Below are 21,325 nucleotides of genomic sequence, written 5' to 3'. Positions count from 1 at the left end.
ACACAATTTGGTTTTGTTGCTTTTTTAAACCAGCAGCTTTTCTGCTGAAAATACATCAGACACATTAGGATGAAACAAGTTCCAGGACTGTAACAAACAGGACAACTAGAGGAGTCATGTAACAACTATGACAAAAATACCTATCACTCAATACATAAACCACTATTAAACCCCCTCATGGAACTGAAGCACAAGTTATATTTTGTAATATGCATTAAAATTTTTGCAAATAATCACAGATCATAATCTGACCCCAAACATTTTTGGAAAGGTTCTTTCCAAATAACAGCTTTGCCATTATTCTGCTTTGAAAAAGACACCAAATTTCTGATAAGGCATGAATAAAATGGAGAAATACACATATAATAATGAAAGAAAACGACAGAAAAATACCTCATGTTTTTGTTTCCCTCTTCCCAAAACAGCATGAGCACAGAATTTGATTCTGTATCAATTTGCAGATACATCATTAAAACATATGAAACAAAACTATACCTCCAAGCAAAAGAACCACAAAAGGCAAAACTGCATTAATAAACCAACCACTATTAAAATTAGAGAGTATTAATTAGTAACAACTTAGCATAGTAGTTTATTTAATTAGAATATTTGGAGAACCAATGTTGGCTCTGATAGTTTTCAAAATGTATCTTAACTTTAGAATGCATATGGAAAGCATTCAATAAACTTTTCAGCACAGCTGAATGGTATTTACAACACCTCTTAATTTTCTGAATGTTTATTTTCTCCTTGCCTGACTCTAGAGAAGTCCTCCTCAAATAGCAGTTCACATTCCTAACATGAACATTCAATTCTTAAAAGTTTTTAGTGGTCAACTATGCAGTGTTCATGCCTCCAGGAAGGGGTCACAAACAAGTTTAAGTCTCTGGATCACTCTAAAACCTTCTAAGACCTCCTGGACAACTGGGGGTTTGGTTCTTTGTTTCTTTTGGTTTTCTGAGAATGGAAATTGAAAATGCCTTTTGACATCAAGGTTTCATAACCTTTCATAATTCAGTGTTTTTCTGGAAAACTGTCACATTACAGATAGACAAAATGCTGGGCTTATGAAACAAAAGTCTCTAGCACAGCACAGAGTCTATTCTACCTTCCAGAAAGTTCATACTTCTACAGGTACCACGCTCATACCTGCACAATTTTATCCACAATAGACCAATCACTTGGCATGATTAGGACCTAAATTAAGTCACGACATCACAAGTTACCTGAACTAGAAATCCAAATAAATTTGAAAAAAAAATCTGAAGTGTGTTGTAAAACTGTATTTCTCGAGTGTTAACACTTGCATGAGTTACATTCTTTCCTCCTCAGTGCATTCAATCACCCAAAGGACCATTATGTATAGAAAAGAGATCCTAGAAGAACTGAAAAGTTCTGACATCAGACAATTTAAACTAGCTGTGAATCCCCTTGAGGAGGTATGAATCATCTCTGAGGTTTAAATTAGATTAGCAACCAAGTGAAGCAGCACGGTAAATCTACAATAAAAGATGAATGCCTACAGGAAAATAATTTTTGCCCCTAGTGGCAGATGCTTGAACTTTAAAGGATCTGAGACTAAGCTCTTTGTCTAAGCCTTCCTAACAGAAAACAACTGAAATAATGTTTTTGGTTGGTCTAACTTTGCTCCACATGCCACATGAAAACAGTATATAACCCCTGTAAATGAAAGTATATTGTCACTTCTAAACCAATTGAGGATCAAACAATTTACAGAAACCAAAACTTATTTTGCTGACAATTAAGCTCTATCACCAAGACTCGAGATTCAATGAAATTTGACAATTGTGAAGAAAAAGGCTTTTGTCTGACTAAGTCTGAAGCATTTGGAAGAATCAACAGAAAATCAGAAAACCGAATTAGATTGAAAAGCCTTTGAGGATAAAATACACTAATTAAAGTAACTGCCTTCCTTGCTCTGTTTCCTCTCTGAATTGCCTTGGTATCACAGTAGAAAGGCATACAGCAAGAGGGAAAATTGGTCTGAGGAGCAAATTCACACTTCCTCTTACACCAACAGCATTCTCTGTCCATCCTGCTGGTAAAGTTCCATTATGAGAACCATCACCACTTTAAGGATGAAAGTATAACTCTCTGCACCAAATCTGAGAGGCATGAAAGGTCTTTAAAGCCTTCTTCTTCCATGCTGAACCTCTTTTTTCATCACATTTACTTCTTAGTAATTCAGATACAACCCAAAGCTACCAAAGTGCTGTAGGTCACTAGCTTGAAGAGTATTTTTCCATCTCCTCCTCAGGGGGGGTCAAAGAATGAATGTGTCCTGTTCCTCCAAGACCCATACAAGTAAAGCAACTTAGAATGGGGCCTGGGTTGGAAGGGACCTTAAAGACTACCTAGCTCCAACTCCCCTTCAGTAGGCAGGGGCACCTTCCACAAGACCAGCTTGCTCAGAGCCCCATCCAACATGGCTTGAACACTTCCAAGGATAAGGCATCGACAGGCTTGTCTGGACAACCCGTCAGCAAACCTCACAGCAAAGAAGTTTTTCTTAATATCTAATATAAATGTACTATCTTTCAGTTGTATTAACTTGTCCTCTTTATGCCCATTTAAATTGAACAATGTGTAAGATTTCTATTCTAAACACTTCCATGCCCATTTTAAAATTAGAAACAAGTACTCAACAAGCATTTTAGCATCCTGTATCTCCTAAGAAGTACAAATAACAGAGGCAGAGAAGGAAGGTATTAACAAATTAAGCAGTGCTCACAGCACTCCATTTTAAGCTAAAAACAGATCATTTCAGAAACCTGGGATTTTGCATTCCACTACACATGTGTTTCTCTATTAAAAGTACGAAACAATATTGCTTTCGTAGGTGGCTAAGATGGGACAAAATTAATTAAATCCTATTTTTCCACAGGAATGTTTCTATTTTTTCTAGCAAACAAACACTTCTGGAAAGCGTCAGATTGGACATTTCCACTCTTGAACACTCAGCAGGTGAACAAAACCATCTGTATAAGCCCTCATAATCTTAGAGAAACACTTATTTCTGAACAATCACTTCTAAACACTGTCCTTAAGCCTTTGGTAGTAGCTGAGCAACATTGGTTATTAAATTGAGGTGCAGCAGAGTTTATTTTTTCTTATCTGAATTAAAAAAAATATGTCGGGATTGTTTTTTCCATTTTTTCTCTTGGGGATTTTTGGGCATTTAAATATAAGCAGCATTCAGTGAATGCCTTTGAATTCAATATTAAATCATACTTGTAGCTTAATTATGAAAAAAGATCATTGTCACTATGTATTTGGAATATTAAAACTTGTCAGCTTTATAAAAACCTCAAGGCACTTTTTTCTCTCAAATTTGGCTTTATTTTGAAAGCACTCCTTAGATAAGATTTCTTAATATTAGAGTAAGTCTAGCATAACTAGTTTTATGTTGAAAATACTGATGAAAAAAATTCTCTCTATATTGTTAGTTTAGTAGAAAAAAAAAAAGATGACACTTCTAAAGCTAAAACCGTCTGTATTTCACAGTTCTGAGGCTTTAGATTTGCAGAGGTTTCTGCAGGTATCTTTTGTCTCAAAGGAGCATCAAAATATTATTTTTTTTCTCCAATGGTAATGGAACATTAGCTGACTAAAGGTAAGAACTACCAACTCTTCCTTAAACCATTTCAACATTTCTTTAGTCAGGAAATACCAGAAATATTCTGGAAAGCTAACTGTAATTGTTTACTTTTGGCTGGTTGTTGAGACAGGAGAGAGGAGAGAGGAGGAGTGTTCTTCTAAAAGAAGACTGGGGAATTAATGAAGGGAGAAAGGTATTATAACAAAGTATTACACCAAGTATAATACCAAACTCAAGGAAAGCACATGGAGCTTTACATATACATATATATATATATTTAAAAAAAAAATTAAAAATATGGTTCATTTTTTTCTCTTCTTCTAAGAGGCACTTTCCAAATTTTAGACACCCATCCTTAAGCACAGGGGCTTAACTCTCTAAGTGAAGACAGACACTACCTCTTCTCTAAAGATCACCGTGACAAGATTCTAAACAAAAAAATTAGTGCTCTAGAAGAAGAGAGGAACAAGACAGTGTAAAGTTTACAGTTTTTAAGCATTCACATTGAAAAGAAGAGAGCGGGGAAAAACCCAACACTGAGCAAATGCCCCTGGCATCTAATCACTTATCGTCCTCCTGGCATGTCCTAGAAAAGATGGGACAGGGACAGTATTCCTGTATGAGAAATTAATTATGACATCTTAAGAACAGATGTAGGAATTTTGCCTAAAATGTAGACTAAACTACTTGTTTTGGGTTGTGAACATTCAAAGCCATGAACATGAAATTACACTGAGAAATGAATACACGTGGGGACAAAGAAACATGTATTCCCAGTGAAGGGAAGCTTACCACAAAGCAGAGTGGTTTTTCTTGCCTACACACGAATTAGCAATATTCTGCATTGCATCATTTACATATTAAACAGACAGTAACTTCATTGAGAAAAAAGAGGTTTACCACACACACACAGAAATCTCATCACATCTGATAAAAAGAGAACTGAGGAAGAGCTAGACCATCTCTCTTCCATCTATTATTACTTATAATTGCTAGCAAGAATGTCCAAGTCCCCAGTCTTCACCTTCTCAGATTTCCAAGCACCTTCAGATTATTCTGCATTCTCTGCCCCAACACTAACTCAAGCTAGTGAAGACTTATGCTTGAAAGAGGGCAGAAAAAGTACCATTCCTGGACTCAGAAAGCAGAGGATGAATTCAGTACACAAAAATTAAACAAAATGTGGATAAAAGCTGACCAGAACCATGTCAGTGGACAGAAAAAACATGACCTTATGAAAAGCTGAACTCTTAAACTTCCTTTGAATTTTCAAATAAAAGCTCAAGTTTGAGAAATATCAGTGATCTTTATGCTCTTTTTTTTAACTGGTAAATGAGGAAGGATGAGGGGATCCTACAACTAGAAGACAAACACGTCAAAAGTCATTTGTAAGTCTTTTATAACAGTGCAAAGATGAACACAAAACCAAAACCACCTCCTGAGCACAAAAGGCACTCTGTTCTGAACCAAACAGCTGAGAATGAAGACTCTGCCACCTTTCTGCCATACAGCAGCTTGCTTTGCCTGCTGGCTCTGTGAATACAACTTCCTACCCAGCATTAGGTGAGTAACAGCTAAGGCAGCTCCAGCCTATCCAGACTTTTCAGAAACCTCCTCACTCTGCAACCTCCCTTTGGGACCATCACAACTAAATATTCTGCTCAAGCCAAAATCAAAAGCTGTGGAAATTAAGTATGCAAATAAGAATCAGGAAAATGTTCAACAAGAGCCCAAATTTAAATGAACATTAAAACAAACGCCAAACAAAAATGAACGTGCAGTTTTCAGTCTCAAGCTACCTGCCTCAAGGTCAGTATAGCCACAAGCAATAATTAATGTCCATTACATACTACCATCCTAATTACAGGACTATTGTCCAGTAACTAATAAAACAAACAAACAAAAATGTTCTTCATATGCCTGTTGATATTTTAGAACGCTTTGAAAAGCTCTCTTAAAGCTGGTAGATATCAACATACACAGCACAGCTTATAATAATGTTACCCTCTCCAAATGTAACATTATCTCCCATAAAATTACATCAAAAATCAAAACCTGAAGGAGGTTCTGCATATGTATTCACCTGAAAAAAGCCCCAAAGTACCTAATGATTTTGATGAAGGAAAAAAAATTATCTTGGGAAGACAGGGTGGAAGACAGCAAGCAATGCTGTATTGTACCATCCGTAAATAACTTAAAGTTTGTATTTTTTAAACTGAACAACACACTAAAGTCAAGTTCAATTCAATACCTCTGCTTCTGCTGTTATTTCTATTCTTCAGGGTTTAGTCTGGATTGCCAAAACAGGCAGATTCACATACAACAGCCATTCTTTTCTACACTAAAATTTTAATTTTGGATCGAGAAGTGCCTTTTGTTTCCAAACACTCTACAAGATCACCACAGGCACAAACTAATCTTCACTTGTTGCATAATCTGCAAGATGCTGGCAATCTGAAAAAAAAAAAAAAAAACAAGAAAAGAAAAAAGAAACCTCAACTAATTAATTCACCCAGATGCTGCAGTGCAGATTACCTAGGATCATCTGGGAGAAAGAATTCTGTGCAGTATAAAGCAGAACAGTGTTAATGAAATGAGTCTGCACTGTGATAGTGTTTGTTCATTTTAATTTCCAGCTACTCAGATTAAACAAAAAAAACCCAAAAACCCCAAACACCCCATCAAGGCGGGCTGGTTTTTCTGCAAACACCACAGCAGTCTAACTGTGTCTGTGTGTCCATAAGGGACAGCAGTGAAAAGTTATGGCACAGCCAGGAGCCCAGGACAGCCAAGAGTCTGATGTCACCCAGGGTGGGGAAGCCACATGTTCAAGGCTCACATTCAACCAGAGGGGGAGAAGAGCTGGACTGCCTTTCCCACGCTCCATACATGTGGTCTCACCACCTGGCTGTTCATCATCCCTGCCCAGCTCTTCCCCAAAGTAATTTATTTTTGGAAATGCTTATGCCTTGTTTCAAGGTTGAATGAAGTGAGTTTTGATAAGTTTTTCCTCATCTCTCAGAAATGTTGATTTCCCATCCAAAACAGGCATCCATGAACAGCAAAAGGACATTCTATCCACATGGCACCTCCAGTCCCCAGTATCCCCAGCAGTCCACAATTTATAAACAGATTAAAAATAGCAAAAAAAAAAGGTACATATTTTAAATAGTTATTATCAAAACAAACAAACAAATCCTCTATTTTGGATTATCTCTAAAAGCTTATTTGTAGCTGCATCACCTCAGTTGGGCCCTCTTTTTAAGCCCCCTTACAGTTTTCCATCAACATTACAGCAGACTCTCCCTTGGTTTTCAAGTGCCTCCAACCAACATTCAGTTCCTCATTGCCACAAATCTCCCCAAAACAGCATGCCATCCATGCAAGACTAAAACAAAATTTCATTTTTATTTTCCAGCTAAACTTGCAGGAAAGGGAGGTCTCTGAACAGCTTCTGTGCAGTCCTCTAAAGCCAGTATTTTTAATTAGACTTCCCTGTCTTGCTCGACATCCCATGCCTCCTTTTTGCTCGGCTGAGGTGGGGCGAGAGCAGCTCTCTCTTGTAGCTGCTTCAGTAAATGAAAACACTAGACTCTGCAGTATCTGGGCAGGTCAGCATATGGTCAGAAATGAGTTTCACAGCAGGCTGTTTTCCCCACCAGGGGATCTTAATGTGAAGAAGATAGAAAATCCCTACGAAGGGACGTGGAATCTTGTGCTGGGGAAGCAGGAGGCTGCACTTGGAAGGGGCTGTCAGTACAAGCTTCACGCTATTTCCCTATCAAATAATGTCTCATCCCCTCCTACAAACAGCTTTCCCGTAAAGCTTTTAATTTTATCTCCCATATTAGGCATAAATGGGGTGAGCTCTGACTCGGTGAACTGAAAATGTAATGGGCTTGTCTCATCGGTTTATGGCCAAGTTTCATTCAATTACTATTGCTGAAAAGAACAGGATAGAGTTGAATCGAGTTACGCTAATAGATAATAAATGTAAACATAACTCCAGAGTGCCATTTACTGACTTTAAAGACTACTCCTACAGCAATCAACTTTGTAAGGCTTTTGACAGAATCATAATGGTGATAAAACACATGGAAGCATAAGACTATTTAAACTCTTAACAAAGCCATGATAATACTAACAGTAAATGAGCAACTCCCATAAAATATCATTTAATAATCACACCCTGATAAGATTTAAAGTACATATCGCCATTGTTATATGAAAAAAACATTAAAGAGTTTTTTTCTTTAACACATGTAGCAACCTAACAGGTTTTAATTACCACACCTACTTCAGTGACGAGCTGTTCCACTCAAACACCCAAACATAATATTTACAACGTTGTGTGGTTGTTAAGGATCTTGATGATTGATGGAACCCATTGTGTTGCCATCTTAATAACAACAAATGCAAGTGATTACCAACACAGAAGAGAGAATCTGTGTTTTTATTTTACAACAAAAGGCTGTCCTATAGGGACTTCTTTTCAACGTAAACTAACAAACCTGTGCACATGTGAATGCGCTTTAGAGCCTGGCATGGAGTCGAAAACAAAGCCTCTGCTGCTTTAAGGACAATGTATTTTTTTGTATTAGCTTAAGAGAACATGAAAGCTGTCAAAAGAGCTAGTACAGTTTTTTGCAACCCTGCAGAATTCATCTTGACCACAAGGATATATGTGAAAACTGCATCAGAAAGATAGGACAGATCTTGTTTCAAAAAAAAAAAAAGAAAAGAAAGCAATTGAGTCATTGAGTCAAATAGGAATACAATACATTTCCTGGCATTGCTACTGAATATTTATATCACTGACGAATGAGACTACAAACAAAGTATCTTAACATGAAGCTTTGCCTGGTTAACTGCATGATATGCCAAAACACCACCTACTGTAAATCACACAGTTTAAGACCAGTATTTCTTGTTTAAACACGCTACTTGTTCAGCAGAATCACTTGTGTGAACAAGCATACATTAATGTACACTAACTAGAGCAGTTTCACTATCCATCTGATAAAGTATAATTTAACAACCTCATTATCAGCATTGTAATTTTCAGACTGCTGAAATACCATATTCGTTGCAAATATTATATGGTTGAAACACTTTAACAACATTGCCCATTTGACACTTCTGTCAGATAAAACGCAGATAGTCACTTGTGCATTGATGAACATGCTTTTAATCCTATAAAGAAACTTTCTCTGTCAAATTATAAGCGTTTCAGCACTCAATTTATGAATACCGTAATTAAAATCCTTATGCCTTAAAGAAAAACAAACTCTTCATTATAACAACAGCTTTCTTTCACATTTTAATCTTTTATATTTGGAGTTTGCTTTCATGTGCTGCTATTAGCTATCAGTTCAGCATGTCATTTCTGGCTGCCAAAACCAAAAAAGAGTATTTCTCTCTGTAACTTGGTCAAATCTCAAAGTCTATGTAAGCACCTAAAGGGATCAATGTTTATTTAATGCTTCCACAAAGCATTTGTGGGGGGAAAACAAATCAGCTAATTTAACAGGTCGAGGATAACCATCATACAGTTCAGTGGTTCCCATTTCTAAGAAGGCCAGAAATGCTGTAAAGTCTGCCAAAATATTTCTTTTCCTCCTATAAGTGTCAGAACCAAGAGTTTGGGGAGATGCAACTCTGGGGAAAAAAAAAAAAAACAAAACAAAACAAAACTGTGCTTGTGTAGTGATTCTCGTTTAATTTAAATTTCACACAGATTCTCTAGAAGGGGAAGCAATTTCTATTTTATCTGAAGAAATTAATGCATATCATCCATTCCTTCTTATAGCACCCATCAGCAGAGCAGCAGGAGGTTTCAGCTTCCTAAACTCAATGCAATTCAAAATTACACAGAATTTGCACTAAAACTACCATAACTGAAAATGATGCAGATACACATTAGCATCACTTATCTAATCTCTGTCCCTAAATCCCAGAAAAGAATAATTCATTTACAAGCTAAGCAAGTAATCTTGAATCAAATCCTGAAGTTTGTCAAAAGTAGGATCCTCTGAACTATTCAATAGGAAACTAATTTCAGAAGAGGCAAGTCCCAAATCAAGTCTTCGCTGCTGAAGTCCAGGCCCCTTCCACCTAGCTTTATAACAAATTAGTTTTGAAGTGCTACAAACATCTTGAAAAAGAAATTAAAAGGAAAAATGGCTGAGGAAGGTCTCCCTGGTGGGACTCTTCTGACTCTAGAGGGTTATCTGACTTTTTGGCCACTATTTCCAAAAGCAAAAAAGGTCCTGAACTCAGCACTACATGAAGCTGAAAAGCTTACTGTGCAAAAGATCAGGAGAAAATACTACTCTTAAAGATAATGAAGACAACTGAATGGAACCACACTACTGCTCAGCAGAAAGGCTGAAAATTCACTCCTCGAATATCATCTCTAAAAACATAACAGATGAATTTGGTTACCCTTCTAAGAGGCCGCTGTAATGCTCAACTGGGATAAAACAGATCATGCTGCCCTCTTGTGCTAGACATGCACAGAAACCAACCCCTTTTTATTCCTGCAAGTGACATGTGAAGAGCAATACATAATGCATTCACCAGGAAATAGGAATCGTCCACATCTTCCTACTTTACAGATACTTTGACATTCATGTCATTCCCTTACTGGGATATGGGTAGAAGAGCAAAGGAAGTTTCCAGAGAGCCAAATTCTATATTCAAAAAAATAAGTTTTGTGAACAAATGCAGACAACTCAAACCCAAAATACTAACACTTCAACAACTCATCAAGCTTTCACAACAGCGGTGTAAGTGATGCAGTAGAGATATCTGCTGATAAATTTGTACTTCAGTCATAAATAAATGGCAAATTTTTCTGAATGCTGGGTAAGACAATATACTTTGGTCACTTAGGATTATCAGCTCAGTAGGGTTAGGCTAAATACTTAAGAAGGAAAAAGAAAGAGAGACAGTCAATTATTAATAAGGTTCTTCCAATGCGAAATATGCAGTAATGTTTAACTATTTTTAGACCTATGCCAAATTACAGAAAGGTGAAATCTGTGTATATACAAATTTTTTTGTCTGGGAAGGGAGACAGGAGAGTGGTCCTTTTATTCCTTTCCTCTCTCTGCTGTGTAATCCAGCTTCCAAAAATACATTGACAGTCTTCTATCATCTGGGTAAAATGCTAGTTACTATTCCCTTTACAACCTTTCCCTCCCTATATATTGCTAGTGCAATCTGTAAAGAGAGATCTTGGGCTCATGCCTAAACTGATTCACAAAGTATAATTTTTTTAGAAATAAGTCATCTCATTTATTCACCAAGACTGATTGGATCTACACTGTTGGGAGCTGACAGACATGTCATGATTCACCACGCATTTCCATTTCCTAATGTTGACTCTCTGATGCTCCTCGTTACTCTGCTTCCCCAGTAAGAACTTCCAAGAGCTTGGGATGTCTATTTATTTAAGTTTCCTTCCTCAACTCTGGAACACAGATCACCATGTGTTCAAAATACTAGCCGTGGCATTTTTTAATTACTGATTATTTTCTGATAAATAAAACAGCAAAATTCAGTTCAGCAATTGCTTCTGCTGAAGAGACCTCACATTAATACTGAGAACATGCTGGATGCTTAAATGACAGATCTGACATTGCAGTATTAGCTTTGCTAATACAGAATATGGTAACTAATAGTTTGGCTTAGCTATTACAATCATAACCCTAGAAAAAGGCACATTTAATAATTTCAATTTCTTTTTAGTATGTCTTTCATAGGCGTATCGAAAAAACAATTGGGGAAAAAAAAATACATCCCACCTCAATACAAGAAATAGCATGTGAAGTTCTAAAAGATAAATAAACAGTAAAAAACCCACATAAATCAGACAATGAAATACAGATATTACAAACAGATTTCAGAACTGCTAAATGCTGCAATTCTGAACAAGCACATTGTCTCATGTGTCATCTTTTCTCTTCCCATTTTTTCCTTTTTCAAATAACGCAGAGATCAGAACAGCAGTACTTTTGCATGCCACCTTGACCAAAAGAAAGGTGAAGGTAAGGAAATATATGCATCCTGAAGTTAACTTTCTATTATAAAGTATCAGTTGCTTAACAGAAACACATATCTAAGTCACAACAGTGTGTGAATACCAGCGACAGGCAGGTTTTATGAATGCCAGTTTTACAATGCACTGCTAATTAGAGCTTCACAGTGTTACAAAGCAAGCTGGTGTTACTCTGCATTGCTGCTGATGTTTTTCTCTCTAGTTCTTAAATTTGTTATTATGAGCCAGATTTAGGGGCATTCTTACAAGATCATTACATATTTTCTCAAAAATAAAATTACTGCACTTGCTGTGCACACATACACAAGAGAGACTAGAGGAAAATCCCCGACACATCAGCACTAGGATTTCTCCTCATGTATGTGCTCTCAGAAGCTCACCACTAACCCATTTCCTGGACTTCCCTTCTAATCCTTTGCAGTGTCCTTAGATTTACATTTCCACACACTCACATTACAAGCAGGCCATGTAACACAGATCTAAACATCTGCAGTTATAGGGGTATTCGTTAAGATTAAATTGTACACATTTCATTCATCATATCATGGACATGAACCTTTTCTCCACATGGGTATCTATTTCCTGAAAATATTACTACTTTCACTGAAGCAATAAAGCCATCCCTATATATTCTTTAATTAAATGCCTTCTGGTGCTATGAGAACAAGCCCATGTCCATTTTTTCCCCAAGGGAGTGAAGGCCATCAGGCTTCTGCTCCTCATGTAAAAGAGAAACCTTTGGCTAGTCAATCAGTACCATCCACTTCCCCCTCTCTTCACTCTGCTCCAGCTTCTCTCTCCCTTCTTTTGAAGAACATAAGGATCTGGATCACAGTTTTACAAAATGCACTCATATTCATTCAGCATATGGGAGACACCCTGTGAAACTGCATCAAAACAGCAGTGCAAATACAAGTCAATGTACAACACCAAAGCTGCAGCTAATTCATTGTTCTGTAAGCTGCATTTAAAGACAGTAAGATGAAACATCAATAAGCAGTCGGAGTTTGAAATTGAAAAGGACTACACTGTTAAATTTCAAGTGTTTAAGTAAAATTTAGATTTAGAGAGTCTCAGTAAAAGAAGCAAAAGAACCCAACAGAAGTGCAAAAATACCATCAAATTGTAATTGTCCAGAAATGGTACAATTTCTGCAATCAAGAAGATACATTAAATACCGAGGTTTGTTGTTTTGTTTTTTTTTTACTAATAAACTTACCTATAGGATTTCTGTCAAAAAACAAGACAGGAGCTTTCAGAATGGATTGAAACATTTTGTTGTGCAAATTCTGACCAGAATTAACAAGAACTTGAAACACCAGAAGACTTCTTATTATGCCAAATAGTATTGTAGCCACTGTTAAACCTGAAAGGAAAAAAAAACAAACAAAAACAAACCATGAATAGAGCTTCCAAAAAGATATGGCTCTTTCAGAAGAAGAAAAGAAGTTAAAAATAAAACTGCACTAAAAACAAATTCTCTGGACTTCTGCATATAGCAAGAATCCAAGCCTAGGGGGACTCAAACTGAGTGCAGAGCACAGATACATTTGTCACTAGCTTCAGTTATTATCACAGAAGCCATTTAATCAATGTCTCTTTTTCTGTTTTGAAAGAATTGGTACTTCACAGAAATGTAAGAAATAGCTGTTAACCCAAGAGATAAATGTGTATTAAAACTTTCTGCATAACAGCGTTACTAAAAAATTAATTTCACAGTGCCATGTACAATTGTGGCTTGCAGAGGTCACTGTGAAGATTAAACAAGTAATATATACATGGCTATTTAGAGACAACCAACTCCAAATCAGCCCAAACCACTCATGCCATCCTTCCCCTTGTAAGACACACCAAATCATTTAAACTGCATATCTTTCACACTTTGTAAGATGCATTCCTTATGTCACGTGAAAGTCCTTCTAGGGAACTGGTCCGCAGACTTTTTGTCTCTCTTCTGGGCACAACTCTGCTGGCAAGACAAGGGCGCTACAGGGCAAAAAACTGAAACAAATAATGAGATTGCTGCTGCTCTGTTTGCTGTGCATAATCTCCAATGGGGCTGCCCACATTCCCTGTCAATAAGGGTGAACAGTGAAGGTCTAAACCTTGCATTTAGCAGAGCTTCCAGGCTCCACATGATCTGCTTCAGAAAATCAGCAAAGCTACCTCAGGTCTTGAGGACACACTGAAGTTAGACCCCAACTATCAGCAGAAAACCTTGCCTATTCTAAGGGCAGGTTAATATCATGCACAATTCAGGAACAGTGAGAAACAGGGAGGTTTTAAATTATATATATATATATATATATATATATATATAATTTATATATATAGCAACAGTGAGAAAGAGGGAGGTTTTAAATTATGTGACATGGTTAAGCTATGCCATCCTGTTTCCTTCGCTGTTCTCGCAGGGAGCAAAAAAAGGTATCATCACCATTTAATTTGTCTGCTTGCAGTTAATTACTTACATTCTGTGAGGTGCTGCTTTCAAGAAAAAAGATGGTGGCTGGGACGAGAGTCTGTTTGCCTTGTCCCAGCTGCTGTATTCCAGACCAGGTAGGAGAAGACAATTTTTCCAAGAGTAACTGCATATACCCAAACAGGAAAGCTGGGTCATGCAAGAAGGGAGCAGGAGAGGCACAAAGCAGGAGGCCATGGCACAGCCCACTCCTAGTAGCAGTCTGTGGGAGTGACATGAGGAAAGGGACCACATCCTGGGAACCCCACTTTTCTGTACAACTTTACTCAGGCCTGGAGGCAGCTGTTGGTATGACCCACCCAGAACAAAACTCCTGAAAAGACCTAACAGCTGGAGAGAAGGAGGAACAAGACATGCTTCTGAGTCCTTCACTCATTTCTTTCCTGCTCATGAGCTCAGAAGCTCCATATGAGAGAGACAAGAGCCCTTTGAATGTTTTCCTTACAGGTGTAGAATTGGTACCTCAGTTCTGGCCAACAATAGTGTTCCCTATTAACAGCAATTTTACTCTTCAAAACCTTTGTTTCACAGAAGCAACAAGGACTAAGAAGGAAATACTACAGTGGGGTTTTTTTGTTTTATCAAACACTCAAAATCAGAAGTAAAAATGTTAAATTGTTTTATACTGTTTAAGAGATTACAGAAAAAGATCAGTTGGATTATTACATATTTCACATAAAATACTATCTTTTTATAACTTTGTCAACTTCACTTACAATTTTGTGTAGGTAAGTCAATGCTGTCTGTTCAACCATAGCAAATATCTCACTAAGTCATCTAAACACTTCAATATAAAGATAGATTTTGTTGTTCTGCTATCTAGAGCAAAATATTCCTTAAAGGATAAAATTTTCACTAATGTGGTTTAGGCTATCTGGTCAGAGAAAGTGAAATTTTCCACATTTAATCATACTGTGCAGTCCACTGGAACAGTTCACGAAATAAGACATTACACAGAGAAAATAAGAGCCAAATTTATCTGGCTCCTAAATTGCTGCTTTCCAGGCCAAACACAATGTTTTCTGTCAGCCACTAAGGTCATGTGGATTCCAGAAAACAAACTAAACTAAAAATCCTGCACCTATTCTCTCACCCATGGAGATGTTTCTGAATGCATTCAATGCATATTCTTCTGGCATTCCACCTGTTTTCTCACACCAGTCATTTACATCTCCATGAAGAAATTACCATGCCATACAAAACCGTACATCACTAGGAGTGTTAAATAGCAGAATCTGAGAGCATGCACATGATTTTTCTGTGGCAATTTTTACTACATCTCAGAGCAGTTTTTCAAGATGTTTGGATGCCTGAATGCAAGGATCAACGCCCTTTTCTGAATATTCAGAAGCATAATGCTACCGATTGAAATATATTGAAATGTTTTTTAACAACCTGCTTTGCATACCCATCTAGTATGGCTTTTAAAAACTTGTTCTTTTGCTATGGCACTTCAGAAGAAACATAGCCATGCCAAGTTTTAGAACAGCACAGAACAAACATCAATTTCTAATCCCTCTTGCCATCCATATAATGACTGAAGACTTAGCTCAATGACTTACTAATATATAGACAATAAGCACAACCTTAATGTGACTGACTTTAAAAATACTCTGTTCCTGATTTACTCTCCAAAATCCAGGCAAAGCAATTAAAGACTCTGCATTCAACCTATTTCTTCTGTCAGATGTATTTTATAATAAATATATTATAACCTATTTAATCAGAAAGCAAGACTCAGGCTTCTAAGCTGTTAGAAGACATTGCTCAGTTACTGCTAGAAATCACATTTTGCCACACATTGCTTTGCACCTCTCAAAACTCTATCAGATAATAAATAGTTCTTAGACACACACAGGTGCATGTGCAATTACCTGCATAAATTCCCAAATAAAAGTTAAGGTCTAGAGGTCCGGTCGCATTCGTTCCATTATTTCCATTTGTTGAGAGATTCAACTTTTTTTGATTATTTGCCCTGTGGAAATGCACACAGAAGGTAACCATCATCAAATAAGTATGTTTAGCTGTTTCTAGATTCAATTCTGTTGAAATCTTTAGTCCAAAAGATCTCATGCACTGATGCTGTCCTGCATCACAGCATGAATAGATGCAATTAGAGTCCACACTCAGCATAAAGTTTAAATTTTTTTCCCCCACAAAAGAAGTGGAAATCAGAGGAAGATCTGAACTATTGTAGAACAGGTTCCATTCCTTTTCAATTAAACAAACAGCACTTAACTGAAAAGGCAGAAACCATCAGCCAGTTGTTAGCAACTTACCAGTAAGAAAGCCACCAGTCCTGGAGCACATAGGCCACCTTGAGCAAAAGAGGCAAATACAAGAATCATCTTACAAAATTAAAAAAAAATTAGAAAATTAAATTTCCTTGCTATTCTTTCAAGCTCTCTGGGAAAACATCACATATTCAGAAAAGTATGCCATCCAGTCTTTCAAGACCAGCAGCAATTTGCCAAGCACATTAGAAGGTGCTCTACAAAGAAAGAAGTTACCTTAAATTACCTTACATGTTAGCAAACTAAAGGAAAGAAATACACTTTAGCAAACAAAATATAGTAGCTCTTCCTAATGTATGTTAATTGAACATTAAAGAACTCATTTTCTCAGTTCCTAAATTTGCTACAAGAGATAATCCAAAATTCTTTTTGATTAACAAACTTTCTGATGTTACCAGTCCAGAAATTTGTGTTTACACGAGATAATTACCAGAAACAGGGTTGAAGGAGGATGAGAAAGGAGAGGGAGGGAAAAATTCCTTCTGCCACCTTCCTTCTGTGACAAGAGGTGACTACAAACATGTAACAGGGTTATTATCTCAAAATACACTTCTGTTCATGTGAATTTGAAGTTGTGGGCAGTCTACTACAGAGATTTGATCTTGCTTAGCTACCTTTCCAAGAAACTCAATGCAAGGACAAGCAAGATGTTAAAATATATGGATTATTTTTTTACAGCAAAGAAAAATAATTTCCACAAAACTAATCTGAATTCTCAGCAAGAAACAGAGAAAAAGGCAATAAGGTATTTTCACTCAGCTTCCTCAGCTCACCATTGCTTTCAGTAAGTTTGTAAATAACTTTCCTTGTTTAAAAAATCTTTTATATACCTGCTACAGTCTGCATCACACAAGGTATTTGCCTGTACTCCTCCTCACTTTCTCACTCTGCTAAACAGTGATCCTCCATCTAAACTTTCCTCATAATCTGCACTTATCAAGAGGCGAGCTGTTCTTCGAACACTTCTGTCAGACTCTGTCCTTCCACACCCAGTAAATCTCTTTACCCTCCTCAACTGGAAACATTCTGACTGTTCAGGCTTGTTAAACTTTTATAATGCTTTTATACACTTTATGATTTTCTTCTCTTTCTAAACAAAGTACTCTGTCTTATCATTTTTGTGCCATGTTGTCATCAAAGTAATTATTTTAGTGAGGTATTAAAATTGCTGAAATAAGTGCAAGACCTCTCAATGCTGTACCAACAACTCCATGCTGACACTTGGGTACACTACAAAATTATTAAAGAACACCCAAACATTTTAGATGAAACATTACAGCAACAAGTATGCACTATATTAAAAAAAAAAAAAAAAGAAGAAAAAAAAAGAAGAAAAAAAAGGCATGGGAGGGGGGAATCCTCACAAACCCAAAATACTTTCAGTATTATTTGCGGCTTCCAACGACTTACCTGTGCCAAAATATTAAGTACTAAGAGTATAAAAATCACAAAGTAGTTTGCTCCTGCAGTGAAATATTTTCTGTAAACTTTAAAGCCTATTTTTCCCTCATGGCGACTCTCTTCTGGCACTGCAGCCAGTGCATTTTCACCCTGAAAGAAAAAATCCACAGAATAAACCCCATCAACCTTGTAAGTGATTATGCATATAAAAATTTTATATTTTAAATATAGAACTACAGCTATGACAAAAAAAATTAGTCTCAGTGCACTAGTACTGAAAAATCTACTCTGCAAAGCAACACTTCAAGGATTTTATTTGGCATTGCATCACCAAATATAACACAACTTCATATACAGCCAGGAATATTTACTCTGACCACTATCCAGGTTCTTCTTTTCTTATATACCACCTTTACTTGTAACAGCTCCAGAAATTAAGGCCTTTATTTGGGGAAGATTCTGTTTTCAGAATACAAATGTGGGCAACCTTTCCCTTCCAGAAAAGCATTTAAGGTAAATACTCTTCTATGAGTATGTACCAAAATGAACCAACATACACCCAAGACTTAAAAATTATCCATAAAGTTCTAATAATCTCCTTGTAAATACCAACAAAGCATCTGTTAATAGGGAAGAGAAGTAAAATGACAAACGAGAAGCCATACTAAGGAAACAATGGATGGGGAACACTGAAAAACAGAGAAGGAAAAAATTATACAGGCATAAAGAAGGTGAAAGAACTATACAAATTAATAAACTCAGGATTTTTTCTTTTAAATTTTTACAGTGTACTCAATATAAAAACTAGTGTCAGTTCAGTGGACATGTAACAGTTGATTTTGTTGCCACAAGACATGCCTGTACAAGAGCAGTGGAATCAAGACACCTGACAGACGTGAAAAGAGAAATCCAACCTACTCATCCATAAAAGGTGAGAAGCCTATCTCAGCTTTTTGCTCCTCCAGCCACCCCACCTTCCCACTTCTCCCCATCCAACAGTCTTAATGCTGCTAAGAAGTTTGGTACACATCCACAAATTTAAGAGAATTTAAGACTGGAGTTGCCATTGGGACATTAATAATTTAAGTTTACTGCACTTTGGAGAAAAAAAAAACATAGTGTTTTTTTTTTTTCTTTCTTTTTATAATCTCACTGCTTTTCAACATAGAGAAGGAACAGAAATAATAGATACCCACAGCAAAGGTGTCAGTCATCAGGGACATACAGGGATTGCTTGTTCCATGGATGCAGTGCTAGCACAAGCCTAGCAGGGTTACAGGGAGCCTGCACTGTTCAATGTGAACGCAAACACACCAGCAGAAGGCAACCTCTGGTAGAGAAACTTTAGGGTTGCTTTTGCACTGGGCAGGCCAAGAGATAAGGAGGCACCTGGAAGTCACACTGGCACCATATAAAGCCTTCTGTTTTCACCAACAAAAGGGCTAGAGAGAGCAAGGCAGTGGTGTCCCAGGATTACCCCCGCAGGGCCAGCTCAAGATCATGTGGGTATGTTTATGGGTATGTTGATGCCAGCCATGCAAACACAGACTTTGCATAAAGCCACAGCTTCTACGTGCACTTCTCAGAGCTCAGGATTTCAGGGGAAGTGTTCATTTCAGTTCAACAATCCACAAACACAGTGAACCCCCCCCAGTACAGTGGGACTTTAAAGTACTGCTGTCAGAGGACAGACTGAAAGAAGCATAGTGTGGTGGCTCTGGACACAGCCAAGGAATGCTCCCAGCACCCAGCAGAGCTGATGTTGAACTGCACAGACTGACACTGCAGGGTTTGAACGCACCACGCTGAGCTGTGAGCTGCCAGCCAAGCCCAGCTGGGCAGCTCCTCCAGAGGTGAGCTGATCTCACCTGATAACGCAATTCAGTAATCCCCGAAATCCCAATGCTGCAGGGAAAGCCCACATCGAAACTTAAGTTCTAAACCAGCCAGACAAGTACCAAGACACTTCTATCCTTTGAGCACTCACAGGTGGTTGTTCGACAGCTCCATCTTTCTGTGAGTGGACAGACGAATCCTGGGACAAGACAGAGGACTCCGAGAAGGTTCGGTTCCGGGCAGCCTTCAGGTTGGGTGTTCCTGGAACTGATGGCTGTTCTACCACCTCCTCATCTTTTTTCAAAAGGGAAGCAAAGTCGATGCCAGATCTCAGGAACTCTGCATAGGTACCTTTCCCCACCATTTTACCCTACAATCAATATAAACTTTTAGTACTTTCATTATATAATTTCCATAAAGGACAATTTTTCTGACCTGTTCTTACTACCTCTGGGGTGCTGCAGTTGCTGGGCACACATCCCACTGCAGTAACTGAGCTGAAGCCTCTGTGAGGCTCACTTAGAGGAGCAGGAAAAAAAATTCTTTAGGCTCTGACCAGTCACCTTGGAGCAGCTAACAGGGCCAACAAACAAACAGGATGAGAACAGCCCAAGTTACAGCCAGGGGAGAACCACCTCCCTCGAGAAGTTGTGGGAGACAGCCAAGCCATTCAGCTTTAGGACAGCCTGTTAAACCACATACACAACCATCAGTCTTTTCATATTGCTCCATCCCAGGGGTAAACACCATTTTCTGATCCTTACAGAACCTTACAAGAAGCAACACAGACCATGTCCACATTCCTTTCAGCTCCACCACAAACTCATTTCTCAAGAGCTACTGTAACTTCTAAAGCAATCTGAATGGAAAGAAAAAGAGGGACAGTGTCCTTTTTTGCACCATCACAGTGCATCAAAATAATTTCAAATATTTCACTACCCAGCCTTAAAAAAAAAAAAACAAGAAAAAAGGCCCCAGTTGTAGGCCTTGCACTTCCCCTCTGCCTCTGGTACAACGAAGATGGGAAGGAACCAGCTGCACTGAAGGCATGCTCATTCTCAAAGGATCTGAGACTATTTCTCAGCCTCAATTTAAAAATGGATTTGTTGCAAAATTAACACAGTTCTTAATTCACACAGAAGTGTAAGAAACAAGAACAAAAGCAAAACATTTACACAGTCTTACAGTATATTAAATTTGAAGCAAGGGAAGGCTAAAACTTTATTTCAAAGCCAGACAAAGTGTTTGAAGAAATAAGTATTATTAATTCAAGATTATTTATATGCATGATAGAAAAAGTTTTTTCAGGAAAGGTATTCCAAAAAAAATCAACCTACTAATAACTTAAAAACCATATGTAGTCATAAGTAGACAGAAAATACATTTACAAACTAAAAATTGAAATCTGATTGTTATTTTTTTCCTTTCTTAGATTAAAAAGGATAATTACAAAGTATAAGTATAGACATTGGAATCACTTACATCCTTTAAAATTAGAATCTGATTTGCAGCACGGAGATATTGCAACTGGTGAGTGACCAAAACAGAAATCTTCTGATGTAAGGCCTGACAAATACATCTGCAAAGAGATGGAAAGATTAATTAAAATTCAATGTCCTAAAAGATTTTAA

General features: G+C 37.4%; 1 protein-coding gene across 1 annotated transcript in view; it reads right to left on the bottom strand.

The window, feature by feature from the left end:
- Positions 1-21,325, bottom strand: part of ABCC4 (ATP binding cassette subfamily C member 4 (PEL blood group)) — a 142,235-nt gene that overhangs the window by 78,533 nt on the left and 42,377 nt on the right. Inside the window, exons 14-19 of the mRNA XM_005516443.3 lie at positions 21,177-21,273; positions 19,846-20,064; positions 17,868-18,008; positions 16,443-16,480; positions 16,038-16,138; positions 12,901-13,047 (exon numbers count right to left, since the gene is read on the bottom strand). Coding sequence (XP_005516500.2) covers positions 12,901-13,047; positions 16,038-16,138; positions 16,443-16,480; positions 17,868-18,008; positions 19,846-20,064; positions 21,177-21,273 — 743 coding nt within the window. The remainder of the gene's footprint in view (positions 1-12,900; positions 13,048-16,037; positions 16,139-16,442; positions 16,481-17,867; positions 18,009-19,845; positions 20,065-21,176; positions 21,274-21,325) is intronic.

The sequence above is a fragment of the Pseudopodoces humilis genome, chromosome 2 (genome assembly GCF_049639895.1).
Source record: "Pseudopodoces humilis isolate 2021_Gansu_Grassland_sample_001 chromosome 2, ASM4963989v1, whole genome shotgun sequence".
Lineage (NCBI taxonomy): Eukaryota > Metazoa > Chordata > Aves > Passeriformes > Paridae > Pseudopodoces > Pseudopodoces humilis.
Note: the sequence above shows the minus strand (reverse complement) of the source record. Positions and strands in the feature narration are given on the sequence as shown.